Here is a 15,963-nt window from a genome sequence, read left to right on the forward strand (position 1 = left end):
CTCTACCTGTTTTTGTCACTGGTCAGATCTTTACACCATCTTTCCTCAGTATGGTACCGAATTGGCAAATCACCACATTAGAGAGAAAGCTTGCCTTTAGTCAAGAAGGGTAGGATGGTCCCCCCAAACTTCTATCTGGAATAAACTTAAGACATGCAACACATATTCACCCACTAGACACCCCCCCAAAAAGTTTAGCCTTGTCTCTCTTTTAATAATCAGTTAAATTGTTTCATAAACTTACAGCACTTCTTACCTTATTGTTCATCATGCATTTCCTTTGCTGTTCTTGTCGTTTTTGCTCTTGAATATAAATTTGAGAATCAACTAAAGTTTTGCAAAAAACAATAGCCTCCTTGGAATTTTGATTGCAATCTGTTAGCCCTTTTTGTAGATAAAGAATCCGAGATTCAGAAAAGTTAATTTACCCGAGGATACGCAACCCAGAGCTTCAAACCCAGACAGTTGAACTCCAAACCCACACCAGTCTAGGAAGGGGATCTGGAACAAAGGCAGAACAAAGAACAAAGGCAGCCGAGGCTCGCCTGTCTATGACCCGCCTCGTGACTCCTGAAGCTCACCAACGTTGTGTTAGACCCCTGGTTCATGCAGTACTAGCGAGGGTTTTACTAAAGGGCATGCTGGTCCCTGGACTTACACAAGGAAAAAAAGAAAAGCTTACTTTTTCTTCGTCATGCCCTACTTCTGACAGGAAACCGAGGAAGGCGGCATTCAATCCTCTGCGTTTCCAGTACCAGCTGACTTCCATTTCTTAGTGTTAAGTCAGCAAAGGAAAGGATTTGTCAAATACTTTCCAAACACTAGGTCCCAGAAACCTAGTGAAGCATCACACTTCTTCTGGCCCAGAGTGTCTGGAAGCTTTTAGAGGCTAATCCAAGGACAAATGAATACAGTCCATATATAGCTGCTGTATAGCTGGACTATAGCTGCTGCTGAATCGTCACCGACGTGCGTCACTTCTATTCATGTAGCTCCTGAAAGCCAAGTGCATTGAGGTGAGCTACCAGCTTAGCGTCTGTGCCTTCGAGAGAGACTGGGTGTGTTGAAACTAAGTAAAGAGTTTGACAACTTGGAGGTGTCCCAGGGCAGTGCTTTCTGGAAAACATTGAAGAAGGGCTGCTTCAGCCCCTGCAGCGTCCTGGCTTTGTGCCAGAGAGCAGGGCTTCTGGGGAGACAGATGGTCTCAGCTGAGCTGAGCTGACTTCAGAGAAATCAGGCCAAAGGTACTTTCTATTCCCCTCGTCTCAGAAACACATAGGAATCACAGGTGCCTTCCAGTTAGTCTAAGCGAGGGTCATGTTTTACAGGAATGCACCTTGTGACTGTCCTTATGCCCAAGACTGTCCTCAGAACCAGCCTGGGAGTCCTAGAAGCGAGTCCCGTGTCCCCAACTCTGCGCCTAGTTTGGGACTATGAACCTCACTGAACGCTGCACTGGGTTTGCCCTGGGCTCCTTTCTGGGCTGCTCTGTGGAGGGGAGTTCTGAGCCCAGGAGAAGCCCCACCTCACACCCCAGGGGTAAAGTCGCCCAGAGAGCTGGAGGAGAAAGAGCTCGGACGTCAGACTGAATCCTTTTAAGCACTTTTAAATTAATTAATTAATTAATTATGGCTGCGTTGGGTCTGTTGCTGCACGCGGGCTCTCTCTAGTTGCGGCGAGCGGGGGCTGCTCTTTGTTGTGGTGCATGGGCTTCTCATTGCGGTGGCTTCTCTTGTTGCAGAGCACGGACTGTAGGCGAGTGGCCTTCAGTGGTTGTGGTGTGCAGGCTTCAGTAGTTGTGGTGCACGGGCTTAGTTGCTCCGCGGCATGTGGGATCTTCCCGGACCAGGGCTCGAACCCGTGTCCCCTGCATTGGCAGGCGGATTCTTAACCACACTGCCACCAGGGAAGCCCCGTCAGACTGAATCTTAAGGTCAGTTGCTGATGGTGGCAACCTCAGGCAAATCGCCCAACCTATGGGGCATCTCAGTTTCTTACTCCAAAAAATGGGATAATAATAGTACTCATGGGATTCATCTGAGGCTTAAAATGAGATCATATATGTGATACTGTCGTACAGGTTTTTTGCGGGACAGTATTATCCATAAAGGTCGTAATGACGTCTAGGGTCTCTTCACTATTACTGTTAGAAAGTTCGTCCTGCCGTTGGAGCTGTTCCTGAGGTCGTTTGCAATGACGTTCTGCTTCTGGGAGAAGCTAGCCTGCTACGCATAATGCTCTCAGACTTACGTTTTCTCCAGCAGAGTATTTGAACCTCCTGCCTCCAGGCTGTTCCTCAAAGGCTTAATTTGCCAAACTGGACAGTTATTTCATTATTCCATTCTGGGGTTGGAGACTGATGACAGGGCCGTGAGTCTGGCCGCTGTGCATGTTTTGAGTTTCTGTTTAATCTTAGAACTCTTAAGGGTGCATGTGTGCGCGCACATGTGTGTGTGTGTGTGTGTGTCAGGAGTGTGGTGGCATGTTCCTCTTGCCTTCATAGTTGGTTATTTGTGTTTACTGATATCTCAAAGTTCATCCCTTGTTTCCCTTCATTAAATCATTCCACAAATATATATGTATTTTTAAAAATTTTTATTCATTCATTTATTTAGTTTTTGGCTGCATTGGGTCTTCGTTGCTGCTGGTGGGCTTTCTCTAGTTGCGGCGAGCGGGGGCTACTCTTCGTTGCGGTGCGCGGGCTTCTCATTGCGGTGGCTTCTCTTACTGTGGAGCACGGGATCTAGGTGCACAGGCTTCAGTAGTTATGGGGCACAGGCTAAGTAGTTGTGGTTTGTGGGCTCTAGAGCGCAGGCTCAGTAGTTGTGGCACACGGGCTTCGTTGCTCCGCCGCATGTGGGATCTTTCCAGACCAGGGCTCGAACCTGTGTCCCCTGCATTGGCAGGCGGATTCTTAACCATTGCGCCACCAGGGAAGTCCCATATATGTATTTTTAATTAAGTTCCAACTCTGTGCCAGTGGTTGCTTCAAGGCTGGGGGAGACAGGGATGATCTTCAGAATAGTCGTGTGCCCCGGAGGAGTGACAGTCCAGTGTAGGAAGGCGAACAGGCGAAGCAGTAACACAGTAACGGCAGAGGGTGCCGCCTGGGCGCCCCCCTCCAAACACCACCCCAGGGGTGGCCCCCAGCCTCCCCCGGGCAGGCATGCATTTGGGGAGGTCTTGCCAGAAGAGGTGCTGTTTGGACTGAGATCTGGAGATGACGAGTGGAGGGAGGTGTGAAGGGGTTGCTGGGGGCAGTAGGCAGGCAGGAGGGAAGGTCCAGAGATGCGGACTCTGGCCACCAGCCTCTCCTTAGCGGTGAGGGCTGTGGAACCCTGACCAAGTTGCTTAACCTCTGTGGGCCTCATTCCCTCCTCTGTAATAACAGTGCCCGCCTTGCAGGCATTAGTGCAGTTAAAGGAACTATTCTTTTTAAAGGACTGAAACTGTGCCCGACCTTAAGGAAGCGCTATTATAAATGCTTGCTGGAATTCCCTGGCGGTCCAGTGGTTAGGACTTCGCACTGAGGGCCTGGCTTCAGTCCCTGGTCGGGGAGTTAAGATCCCACAAGCTGCACGGCTTGGCTAAAAAAAAAAAAAAAAAAAAAGTTTTTGAAATAAAAATAAATCAACGAATGTATACAACGTGTTTAAAATTTTTTAATTTTTGGCCACTTGGCTTGCAGGGACCTTAGTTCCCTGACCAGGGATCAAACCCGTGCCCCTTGCAGTGAAAGCTTGGAATCCTAACCACGGGACCACCAGAGAATTCCTTGTAGAATGTGTTTAATCTCGAGAGTATATTTTTCTTCTAAGAGTTTTTTTCCCCTGCCTGTAAGAGCAGATAATATTTTTTCTCACATTTGACATCGGTGTGTGTTTCAGGCGTATTCCTGAGTCCCGGCCGTCCTGTCCTCTGGACGTGTTCTACGGTGGGCGTCTGTGGTTTGGTGGAGGAGCGCCCACCCAGCATGGACCTCATCGCGTTGCTGAAGTCTCAGTTTCTGTGCCATCTCATCTTCTGTTACGTGTTTATCGCCTCGGGGCTCATCATCAACACCATTCAGCTCTTCACGCTCCTCCTCTGGCCAATTAACAAGCAACTTTTCCGGAAGATCAACTGCCGGCTGTCCTACTGCATCTCCAGCCGTAAGAGACTTTCTCCTGTTTCTCTATTTGCATCTTCACTGCCAGTGTGTGTGTGTGTGTGTGTCACAGTTAGGACTTCTTACATGGGTTCACTAAGGCTTTTAGTGTATGCTAAGATTCTTTGGTTTGTTTCTGTTTGTTTTAGGTTTGAAATGTCTATTTTGTCCTCACTCTTAAAGAATTATTTTTTGAATGAGTAATGCCAATAGCACAAAATTCAACAGGCACAGAGGGGTATCCTGCGAAAAGCAAATAAGCATTCTGTTTCTTTAGTTTTCCTCCTCGGAAACAACCAGCATTAGTGATTTCTTAGGTATCCTTACAGAAGTAGCATATATATACACACATATATAGAAAGACATGTACACACATACAGAGACATATGTATGCATGGCTCTTATGTTTGTACGTGTATGCAGGTAAGTCTGTATATGTATAGATACATAAGACATATACATATTTTTAAAAACTAAATGGTGATATAATGTATTGTTGTCTTCCTTGCTTCTTTTCTTTAAATTTTTGAGATAATTGATGCACATGCAATTGTAAGAAATAATAGAGAGATCCCATGTACCTTTCAGCCAGTTTTCCCCAGTGGTGACTTCTTGCATGGCTGCAGTGTTATACCCCAATAAGAAAACTGACATTGACATAATCCACCAACCTTTTTCAGCTTTCTCCAGTTTTATATACATTCATGTGTGTGTGTGTGTCTGTGTGTGTGTGTGATTATACTAGACTATTTTAAACATGACTAATTCAACTGGCCTGAATTTCAAAAATGAAAATGATACAAGATGAATCTGAGTATTGGGATGTCTAGAGATGAGTTTGGCGTTGATTGACCAGAAATCTGTACCTATTCTCAACAGCACAGAATGCAGTGTACATCATTACCAATTACATATAGGAGTGTGAATATATTTTGAAAAATGAGCTCTTTCAAATTAAGCAATTTAAAAACCTCAGCTACCTTAGATTATGCCAAGAGTCCAAAATTATAGATATCTTTTTGAAACCCTTAAAATGAAGCAATCAGATTTAAATTTGAATTAAAATAATACAAGCTGCATACAGTTATCCAAATGGATTACTACTGATTCAGTGAGTTGTTTCTGAAACTTCAAAGGACGATCTTGTGAGGAACAAATGATAAAAACATGCTTATTCGTAATTTCTGTCACCAGCTCAGAACTGGCAGATGTGTCTGATACAGTTTATGATGTGGTGTGTGTGCTCGACCTACTATTGTCTTGGATTGTAGTGTTTTACATAAATGTCTTGAGACCGTTCATGAGATCATAAAGCCCCAGTTACAAAAAATGTATCTTTAATCCATGTATCTATGGCCTATTGGGTGCAGCCACTCGTTCAGCGCAATCGTGGGTAATGCAAATTTCTTTGTCATACATTTTACCATAACACTGTTTCTAGTATTTAGACATCTTCCATGGTATAGAAAAGGAAACAATCTTTCAGCGCAGGGCAGAAGCAGTAGGAGATGGCCAGAACCTGGATTGTAGCTGTTTGAGGAGAAAAGAGTTTGTATAATCAAGAGAAGGAGATAATAGCCTGAGATTTACTTTATAATTTTAAGTGTCTTTCTACACTTAAGTGTCTATTTAAAGAAAACTTAAATTTAACAAAGCAATGCTGATTGCACATTTCATCAAAACCTGCACTTGTATGATTTGTACACACCTATGGAGATTCCCAAATCTGTCAGTTTGCAATTTGAAATCATGTGTATTTGCACTGTCGTAACCCCTATTTAAATCTCAAACGGGTGGTTAAGCACTGACTTTCTCATTTGGAGTCAAGAAGTAAGAGACAGGATTTAGGACTAGAGTTCCTAAGAGTACTCTATTTCGCTTTTGGTAGGTGGTGAAGACATACCAAGGTTACAGCAAGGCCGAGTCAGTATTCTTCTAAGGGCACCGTAGCCTGTGTGCCTCTGGTGGAAATTAAGATGGGGAACAGATTCAGAAAGCAAGGTGGATTTTTCAACATGATAAATTAATTAAACTATTTAGAATGATTCCAAATGAAACATAACCATCCAAGCCACTGGCATTTCCCCACCCAGGGTGAAATGGAGGGAAGGCAGTCGAATTTCACAAAAGATTCAGAAGCACATGCATCTAGGCTCATCCTATCTCGGGACATCCCACAGTGCTCTGTGCCTACTGCCCCGGATGAAAGCTTCCAGGGGCTTGGGCTGAGCAGAAGCAGAAGCGACCTGAAGAGGGAAGGGAGGGCTTCTCTCTGGAGGAGAAGGACAAGGCAGTGCATCCTGGGTTTGGCCGTGGCACTCACTGCAGTGAGGAAAGCTCCCCCGTGCCTTCTGCGGCTTCTCCACTTCTGGTATCCCAGCATGTGTTAGATACAAAGCTGTTCTCCTCTCTCTCTCGGAACTTGTCCTCTGTAGTTAATAGATTTCCTTATACCCTGAGTGTTTCACAGCAACAACCAAAGACACGTAAGAGACAGTGATCCACTGAGCTGTTGACCATCAGAGGCTGCAGCGCATGGGCTGTCGAACAGCTTGGAGTAAGAGATGGTCAGACCTCTTCTGCTTGCTTTCACTGTCTTCCCCTTCCCTCTGAGTTAAGATAAAAACTCTTCATGGGGTTTAATGAGTCACTGTAAAGCTTAGAAAATCAGTAGCATTCATCATTTGCAGCTGATTTTTAAGAAAAAAATTGTTTCCTAGAGACTTGGATCCCCTCCATCACCTGCCCACTTTTTACTAATAGAGCCGTGACGTCACCCTTTTTAAAAAAATGTTAAGACCGGGGCTTCCCTGGTGGTGTAGTGGTTGAGAGTCTGCCTGCCGATGCAGGGACACGGGTTCGTGCCCCGGTCCGGGAAGATCCCACATGCCGCGGAGCGGCTGGGCCCGTGAGCCATGGCCACTGAGCCTGCGCATCCGGAGCCTGTGCTCCGCAGCGGGAGAGGCCACGGCAGTGAGAGGCCCATGTACCGCAAAAAAAAAAAAAGTAAAAAAAATGTTAAGAGCTTGCTGTTGCACCAGGTGAGTCCAAAGTAGTCACCAGCCCTGGTGTGTAAAAGGCCCCTCGGATGTAAATGACAAATAGAGACGGTTTCCAGCGTGACACACACAGCAGAGAATCTTAGTGTGGTGGCCAGGACCTCCATCAAGAATAACAATTTGAAAGTTTATTTGATCTAAGTGGCTGACTTTGGGAGGGTTGTTGTATTTCCTTTTCGCCTAGCTTTGTGGGCCCAGGAGGCTAAGACAGGCTGGCTTAGCATGCTGGATGAGGAAGGGGTCATGGAGCGAGCTTTTGCAAGGTGTGGAGAAGGAAGAAAGTTACGAGAAGCCGAGTAGCATTGTATTACCTTCCCTCGCGCAGCATGTGTCCTTTAATCTCTTGGGAAAGGTGGCCAAGACCAGCTGCCTTGTTTTCCTTCCCCTCTGACACTGTGGGTTTTAGAAAGCAGGGAAGAATTCGGAGAATCTATTAATGGCAGAGTTTTTAAAAGGGGAGGGTGCTGGGGAGGACTACAACTGACCTTACTGTTCCGTGGAGGACCTGGGACACAGAACTGCATGGAGACACCACTGCCCATCCACCCACCAGCCCTGGTGCCTTGCTTCCAAATTCCATGCTGTTGCTACCCAGCTCCGTGCATTAAGCCTGCCGCTTCCTCTTTCTGGACCGTGATGCTCATGGGTTCTATGGCCGTCCAATCCACAGGTCCACTAGGTGCCTCTAATGGGCAAGGCCGTGTGGTGGCGAGGACGGGTCCGAATCTGGAGTGCTGAGACGCAACATAGGACATCCTGCCCTCCTGTTTACAGGCTGTCCCCTTGGACGAGCCTCGCGAACCCTATGAGTTCAGCATAGAGTAGCGGGACGGGTCACCATGACCGGTTGAAAAGCAGGGTGAGATGCCGTGGACATAAGTGCCTTGTGAACTGTTTAAAGCACATCAGATTTAGGATGAAAACCGGAATTTGTGTCTGTGGAGGGAAGGAGCATTGCGGGGGGGTTGGGGGAAGGGATGGGAGGTGGGAGACAGGCAAGGGTGTCTTCTCATTATGGCAGTTAACCTGGTTAGGTAACTTTAAAAAATGAACTCCATTTGAATAAAGGAGAGGGAGTGGAATTGACCAAGATGCCAATCTTTTTCTATAAAGACTTGAGTTCTTTTCGGTTCTGCCCTTGGGAGATACTTACTTCTCTTTTCAGCACCTCTCTCTTCCGTGTCCCCCCCGCCCTGACCTGAAGGTTATTGGCTGCTTACTTTGTAGTAGGTAGTGGTTGAGCATGAACGGAGCAAGCTCCGTTTCACCGCCTATGACACCGCCCCCGGGTCCTCCCTTGAAACAGATGTCATTTTTCCTGCTGTGACAATAACGGACCCCAGCATGTAGAAGTCCCTTCCGAGTTGTGACCCAAGGGCGCGCTCAGTAGCGTGACTGACAGACGCCCTCCCCGGAGCCCCAGTGGGAACTGGACTTCACTGAAGATGCTTCCGCGTCCCCCTCGTCCTTGGGGCAGCCCCCTGCTCCCCGCAACTGCGACCACACCATCAATCTGACTCTCCTGGGCTACAGGCTGGTCCCTGGGGCCGTCTGGCCAGCTCCGCTTTAGTACAAGGCCGTCTCCCATAGTGTGAATTTGGCTGTTTTTGCGTATTTCTCTCTTTTGTCTCACTTGAAATTGAAGAACGCTTCTCCTACCGTAGCGCCTCCTGAAGCAGGATGAGAATTGCTTTTTAAAGGTCCTGATATGAGTTCCCGATTCTCGGCGCGTATTGGTTTCCTTTCTTTGAGATTAGCTGGTGCTGGTGTGGCAGGGGAGACCGCAGCTGTTGGGAGGCAGTAGGACGGGGGCCGGGAGCCCTGGATGGGAGATGGAGAGCGGGAGAGGTGAGGGGGGCATCAGGTGTCCTCAGTGCCTCCCCGCCCAGACTTGGTCCCCGGTCAGTCACCCTGAAGAGGGGGACGGCACTGGAGCAGCTGAAGTGGAAGTGGAGATGGAAGGGAGGGTGGAGGGAACTCCAGATGAGCGAACACCACCAGGAGCCCCCCGGGATCTGTTGCTGGACTTCCTCCGTGAACTGCTTTCCAGACGGAAGTTGTGGATCCACTTGGCGGGGGATTTCTCAGAGGCACCTGGCTCCCCGGGGAGCAGGCCCTGGGGAAGCAATCCTCCCCTTTCACCCAGAGGATCCACATAGCGATAGATCCTGGCCGGGATTGGGGGAAAAGGGGGAGGGGGTGTCTAAGACAAGGGAGGAGGGATGGGTGTTCCTGAGGTTTCTGTTTCTCAGCAGGACCAGGAGAAGCGGGGATCAGACACATCGCTGTGTGTGTCATGAGGCGAGGGCCACAGCTGCGTGTCCCCCTGTGCCAGGAACATACAAGGCCAGTCCAGGGTGTCTTTGGTAAGAAAGTGATCCGTCAAGGAGGGGGTCGCTGTGGCGTTTTCCAGAGCGACCTTGGGAGAGATAATACGAGCTGTTCACTTGGCGGCCAGCTCTTCCATATCTTCCCAGCGTGATTAATGGCACGGCTGCTTTTTCTTATTTTAGTCCAAGCTGACTTTTCACTCTTTTCTGTTATGAGCAGGTTTGACTCCTTCACTTGTCACAATAGTTATCACCCCCAAGATGTCAGAAAAGGTCTTTGGTAGCTTGTCCCCAGGCCCCTGGTCCTGACCCTTCCCATGGCTATCTTTGATCCCGCTGAAGTGTGGACCTCCTGGTACCTTTGCTGCGGAGTCGCGACCCAGGACCTGGGTATTCTCTCTGAAGGTCTGCAGATTCTCCCTTATCAGTACCAGGTGGGGATCACCTCCCAGAGGGAGTGCAGGTAACTGGCTGTCAATTGACCAAAGCAGAAACCCCGGGACGTCCCTGGTGGCGCAGTGGTTAAGAATCCACCTGCCAATGCAGGGGACACGTGTTCGAGCCCTGGTCCGGGAAGATCCCACATGTCGCAGAGCAACTGGGCCCGTGTGCGACAACTACTGAGCCTGCGCTCTAGGGCCCGTGAGCCACAACTACTGAGCCCGTGCGCCACAACTACTGAAGCCCGCGTGCCTAGAGCCTGTGATCCCCAACAAGAGAAGCCACTGCAATGAGAAGCCCATGCACCGCAACGAAGAGTAGCCCCCACTCACCGCAACTAGAGAAAAACCCGTGCGCAGCAATGAAGACCCAACGCAGCCCAAAATAAATAAATAAATTTATATATATATAAATCGGGTGGCCCCAATCCATGGTGACTGTGTCTTTGTAAAAGGGGGGAACGTGGACACAGGCAGCAGACACAGAAGAAGGCGATGTGAAGACACTGAGACCAGAAACCAGGGGGGAGGCCAGAGTGGATCCTCCTGCAGCCTCAGAGGCAAGCAGCCCTGCCCACACCGTGATCTCGGGTTCTGGCCTCCAGAACCCTGGAGGGGTCCCTTCATAAGCCCCCAGTTTGGGGTACTTTCTTACAGCAGCTCCAGAAAACCAATGCAGTCTGCGTTCTAAGTCTTTTTTCTCCCACTGTGCCTGTGAAGTGCAGAGTGAAGGCCATTGCATGGCACCGACACGAGTGATGCTGTTTATTTCTCCCTTCTCCCTCCTCCCCCCCTCGCCTGGCTTCTGCTCCGCTTCCCCCCATTGTTTTACTGGCAATACAGGGAATGAGAGATTATACAGACTGACGACCTTGCTTTTTATTTATGGACCAAGCCAGAGAATCCCTCTTTCCTGCTTCTTAAAGTCAGGGATCTCCCATGAGTGAAGTGGGGCTGGTGACACTGGACGTGGAGGAAGGTGGCCAAGTGTAGAAGCCTCATCTGGAGGCAGCAGTCCCACTGGTCCAGCCAGTGACCAGCACGTGTGTGTCCAGGCTGGCCCGTGGGGCAGATCTTCTGATGGATGGAGACGAAGGCTTGTAGGTTTCTATCATCCTGGGTTCCGTGTATTTTCAACTGGCATTTATTTTTATCTCTCTGCGTACTCTCTCTCTAAGTCCAGAACTGCTTTGGCTAATCACCAAAGCATTCTGCCTAGGAAAACTCGAATGAAACTGTCCTTCGAACCTGGAAGAAGTTCTCCAAGGTGAATGAATGGGTTAAGGGAATTGCCTGCCCGTAATGCAATGCTCAGGTCTGTCTTAGTAACAACCTCTCCGGCCATAAAGGGGTCACAAATCTTTTCTTCCTCTCCTTGCTTTGCGTAAAGAAGTAACAGGAATGAAGTCATCTGGCCCAGGCGGTGTGCTCCGTTGGCCTGCACACACCTGGATCTTTCATTCTGAAGGATCCCGGAAGCCGACTCCCTGGCTCCCTTCAGATCCAGCGTCTTTTCTTCCAGATCAGTGTTACACTCCGGCTCAGTTCTTAGTGGAACGCTTTTGTTTAGAATTGGGTGTTTACTTTGCTGACCTTCTCCACGCAAAGCTTGTTAGAAAATTAGCCTTTTGTGTCAACACCCTTTTGTTTATATAGGGGAAAAAATATTGGCATTGAGAGCTGATTATTACATCAGTGTGTTAGTAGCTCAATTCATCAATAAATATCACAGCTGTGTAGTTGATATGCCTGGAGATTGGAAGCATGGTAAATACACAAATGGCCTCATTTTATGCAACTGATTCAGTGAAAGGAGAGCGATAGGTGAGGATGCTGGATTTTTTTTAAGTTTTAAAAATGAGTAATGTGACTATGCTATAGCATGCCTCGTTTATTTTGAGTAACAGTCCATTTCTGTATCTTAAATATACGTGTGTGTGTACACATGTAAGTATATATGTTTTACTCATAGTACAGGATATATATGTGATTCTTCCTAAGAAAAAGTGACCTTGTATTTTAAATAGAGAGCTTAATCACTCAATTTCAAATAGATGTATTAAGACGTATTAAAGAAACAGCAGGTTTAGGAACACAAATGTGATACTGAGTTGTGTGAGCAGATGCTTACCTTAGAGCAAGGTGTCTTCGCCGTTGATGTGGTTTATAAATAAATTAGTTCTCAGCCAAGGTGCCCATTTGTTTTTGCAGGCATTAAATTGCACTTGTGACTTAGGTTACAGCTTTCAAATTAGGTCATAAGTTTGACTTTGGTGTCTTGTAACTTCATGAGACAGCTGGGTGTGATCTTCAAAGTGGGCTGGGTATTCCCTAGGAGGAAAACGAGACGAGCCATTAGGATATAAAAAGAAAACCTTGGGCTTCCCTGGTGGCGCAGTGGTTGAGAGTCCACCTGCCGATGCAGGGGACACGGGTTCATGCCCCGGTCCAGGAGGATCCCACATGCCGCGGAGCGGCTGGGCCCGTGAGCCATGGCCGCTGAGCCTGCGCGTCCGGAGCCTGTGCTCCGCAACGGGAGAGGCCACAGCAGTGAGATGCCCACGTACCGCAAAACCTTAGAGCTTCCAATTTATGATTTTTTACCATATATATAGATAAGATTTTAAAATTGTATATATTTTATATAAAACAAAAATTTATTGTGTATAAAATATGCATATGCTAATTATGCATATTTTAAAAAAATTTAAACAGTCAAAATCATTTGAAGACCACTGCCTTAGCCTGTGGGTTTGGGTGTCAGCATACCAGAGATAGAATTTAAATAGCACAGTTAGAAGCAAGGGGGAAACAGCCTTCATAGAAATAAGCTCCAAAGCAAAGGGAACACTGATGGCCAAAAGGATTTCCATATTTTCCTCTGTTTCAGTGTATCTTGGGTCCAGGTGGCAGTGGAGGCTTTTCAGACACTTTCGAGTATCCCTTCTCTGGTCCTATCCCAGTTCTCCAGAAAGGAGGGCAGATATTAGATTAAAAGTCTTCCCCACTTCCACATTTTGTTTTGAAGAAAAAAATCCTAGAAATGCTTTGGTGTTCTATCACAATATTTTAAAATATATCCTATCCCACTCTCCCATCTCAGAATACTTGGCTACCTCCTGTGGAAAGCACTGTGCAGAGTAGGTCTTCTCGGACATTCTTAGGCTCCCTGGTGGTTCCCATGTAGCTGTTTTGGAGGTTTGATATGAGCATCCTGTGTCTAGGGCCATGGAGGGGTAACCTGCTCAGGTGTCCCCTAACATAACTGCACTGGCCTGGCCACTTTGGTGACTGGGGCTTCATTTTTTCATTTGTAAAAGGAGGGAAGTAAATTTTACTGTGCTATAAAAATCTAAGGTGAAGGTATTCCTGCCTTAATCCCCACTTAGTCAGCCAAGAGTGGGACGGCTGGGATTCAGCGTGCTTTCAACAGAGCTCTGATACCCGGAATGCGTGAGGATGATGCGCCTGGGACGCGGGACAATCGTGGGAGGAGACACTGGGGGCTGCGGGGAGATGGGCCTGAGAGGCTGTGTGGCTGTCGGTGCTTGAAGAGGGCCCAGGTGTATCTCATAACCTGTGAAGGTAGGAGTTGAGCATCTGGGGAAAGTGACCAGAAACACATGCAAAGACCGCTAATGACAGGAACCATCCAGGAACAGAGCAGGAGCCTTGGGAAGCTGGGAGTCCCTTCTGCGAACTCGGTGGAGACTGGGACTGACGTTCAGGGAGGGGAAGGCGCTCAAACCACTGACCTTCCGGGGGAGCTGCTCAGAGGACCTCTAGGATCCCTTCCAGCTTTAGGACTCGGGTTGGGAACAGTCACGTGGTAGGTAGGGTGCAGGGGGCCTGCCACAGTCTGGGTGCCGAGGGGAGTGTGGCCACGGCTTCCTGATGAGGCCACCCTCAGAGTTTCAAAAAGAATATGAGGATTTGTCTCAGACAAAGTGAGCACAGAGTAGAGAAAGCACTGACCGAGGTACAGGTGTGCTTAGGCAGGGATGGAAGGAGAGGCTGGTGTGGCATCACTTGGACGTTGGAGAGAGCATAACACACTGTGTTTAAGACAACAGAATTAAAAACTTCCGGCAATAAAAATGTTCTGGACTGGCCAGAAGGTTAGGAACGTGAGTTAGAAACAAGGCCTGCTTTGGCGACCACTTCACCTGATACGTGTCCGTAGAGCAGGGGCTGGGCAGGGGGACGTGGGAGGCGAGGGCTCAGCGCGTTGGGGAAGCTCTCCCCCATCTGCCTCTTCCTCCTGTGTGGCCCCCGTTGGCCCCAGGTGGTCTGGAGGGTGACCGGCCTTCCCGGCTTGCCTCCCGCTGAGAAGATTGGGACGCCCCAGGCAGACTGACAGGTCGGTCACCTTACTGGTCCAAGTGCAGGTGCCCAGACCTAGACCGTCCCCAGAACTAGTCACCCAGCTCGTGTTCATTTCCTGCTCCTTGTGGGGGATCTTAAGCCACAGGCAACACGTATTACGGTGCTGTTCACTCCCAGGCATTAGTTTTATACTTAACCTGCCTTTTATCCTAAGAATTCACCACTTTGTGTTTTACAAGGAGCTTTTTTGACAGACACTCTAATGGGACGCGTAGTTGGAATGTTCTCTGGGCAAACACTGCAGCCATTCATCCTGTGTTGTGTAAATACAACGCTCGTGTGTGTGTGTGTGTGTGTGTGTGTGTGCGCGCGCGCGCGCGTGCGCGCGTGTGTGTGCGTGTGTGTGCGCGTGTGTGTGCGTGTGTGTGTGTGTGTTTAGCTCGTCGTCTTTCTCAGGGAAGAAGAGCTGCATCAGTTCGGCAATAATGACAACAAGTGAGGTTTGTTTGGCGGGCTCACGTGTCTGCTGACATTGCATTTGAGGTCACGTTCGCGCCGTTCACACTCATTTTGGCTACGCCTCACTGGACAGGACATGTGAAAGGAGGGACTCTCTTTCATGTCGTTTACATCAGAGTAATGTGTGTGTGATGCTTATGATTATTCTCTTGGCGTTAAAGGAGGGGTGACCACCTTCAGGGAGTAAAGTGACACCCTCCACAGAAGGCCCCTGGCAGGTGTACTTGGCTAGAGACCTGAGGTCTGACTTGACGAACCCCCATCCAGTCCGGTCACAAAACTGCCTTCGCTGCTTATAGAGCCCGTGCCTGCTCCGTCCCCTCCAGCCCTGGAAAGATGAGTCCCCCTCTCCCCATGCTTCCTGGCTCTTCCCTCCTCGCTGAAAGGAGTGAGCCAGCCGCCTGCACTGTTGCTGCCTAGAGCATGAGCCCCATTGAATGCGCGAGTGGGGTGACCGCTCGGGGCCTGGAGTGAGCTGTCGTACCGCGAACTGTCCAACTTGACCCTGGCAAGAGGTTTATGGAACCTGCAGGATGTCGTTGATTGGAAGACCCAGACGGACGTATTGCATTTTTCTGTTTCTAAGTCATAATTAAGTAATGAGCCCAAACCTGTTTATTGAGTACTAACCTAGATTCAGCCATGAAACTGAATTAACACACTTAACGGGAGACACAAGACGGTAGCTCATTCCTAAGTAATATGGTAGAGACCCAAGGACTGCAGGCTTTCAGAGGGGAGAGAAGAGTTTACAGGGGCTGGACCAGTCAGGGAGGCTTCAGAAAGGGGGTGTCATCAGCTGGACCTCAGAGCACAGAAGTCCTTGCGTGAAGGGTGAGACGGCACAGGAGGGACGTTTGCCAGAGCTCTCGGTGCTGGGGTGCTGAGCACGGATCAGGACCTCATTAGCTCGCAGCGCCAACCACAGGGAGGAAGTGAACACCGGAGTGTCTGCTGGACGCAGGAGCTGGCATGCTGTGACGCCCCCTCCCCCGCTTAGCATCTCTATGGTGGTGGCCCTGGTTCTTCACTCCCGCTGGTGGGCTTTCTGCACAAAGCACAGCTGCCTGCAGCTTCGAGCTCTCCTTCCCGTCACTTCTGCCACCCAGGAGGACGGGGCTTCCCCCCCGGCTCCAGCACCT

The 15,963-nt window shown here is 48.8% G+C and overlaps 1 protein-coding gene across 19 annotated transcripts in view; it reads left to right on the forward strand.

The window, feature by feature from the left end:
• LOC101286051 (1-acyl-sn-glycerol-3-phosphate acyltransferase delta) overlaps nucleotides 1-15,963 on the forward strand; it is a 1,414,616-nt gene that overhangs the window by 1,325,404 nt on the left and 73,249 nt on the right. For 18 of the 19 annotated variants that reach the window (XR_004476317.2, XR_004476316.2, XR_004476314.2 and 15 more), the window contains one exon: nucleotides 3,888-4,151. Coding sequence is in view for 16 of the 19 variants with exons in the window: in XM_049695223.1 (XP_049551180.1) it covers nucleotides 3,888-4,151 (264 nt within the window). In the remaining 3 variants the exon portion in view is untranslated. Of the gene's footprint in view, nucleotides 1-995; nucleotides 1,017-3,887; nucleotides 4,152-15,963 lie in introns of those variants that run through there. The other variant, XM_033403926.2, reaches the window with a different exon arrangement.

The sequence above is a fragment of the Orcinus orca genome, chromosome 12 (genome assembly GCF_937001465.1).
Source record: "Orcinus orca chromosome 12, mOrcOrc1.1, whole genome shotgun sequence".
Lineage (NCBI taxonomy): Eukaryota > Metazoa > Chordata > Mammalia > Artiodactyla > Delphinidae > Orcinus > Orcinus orca.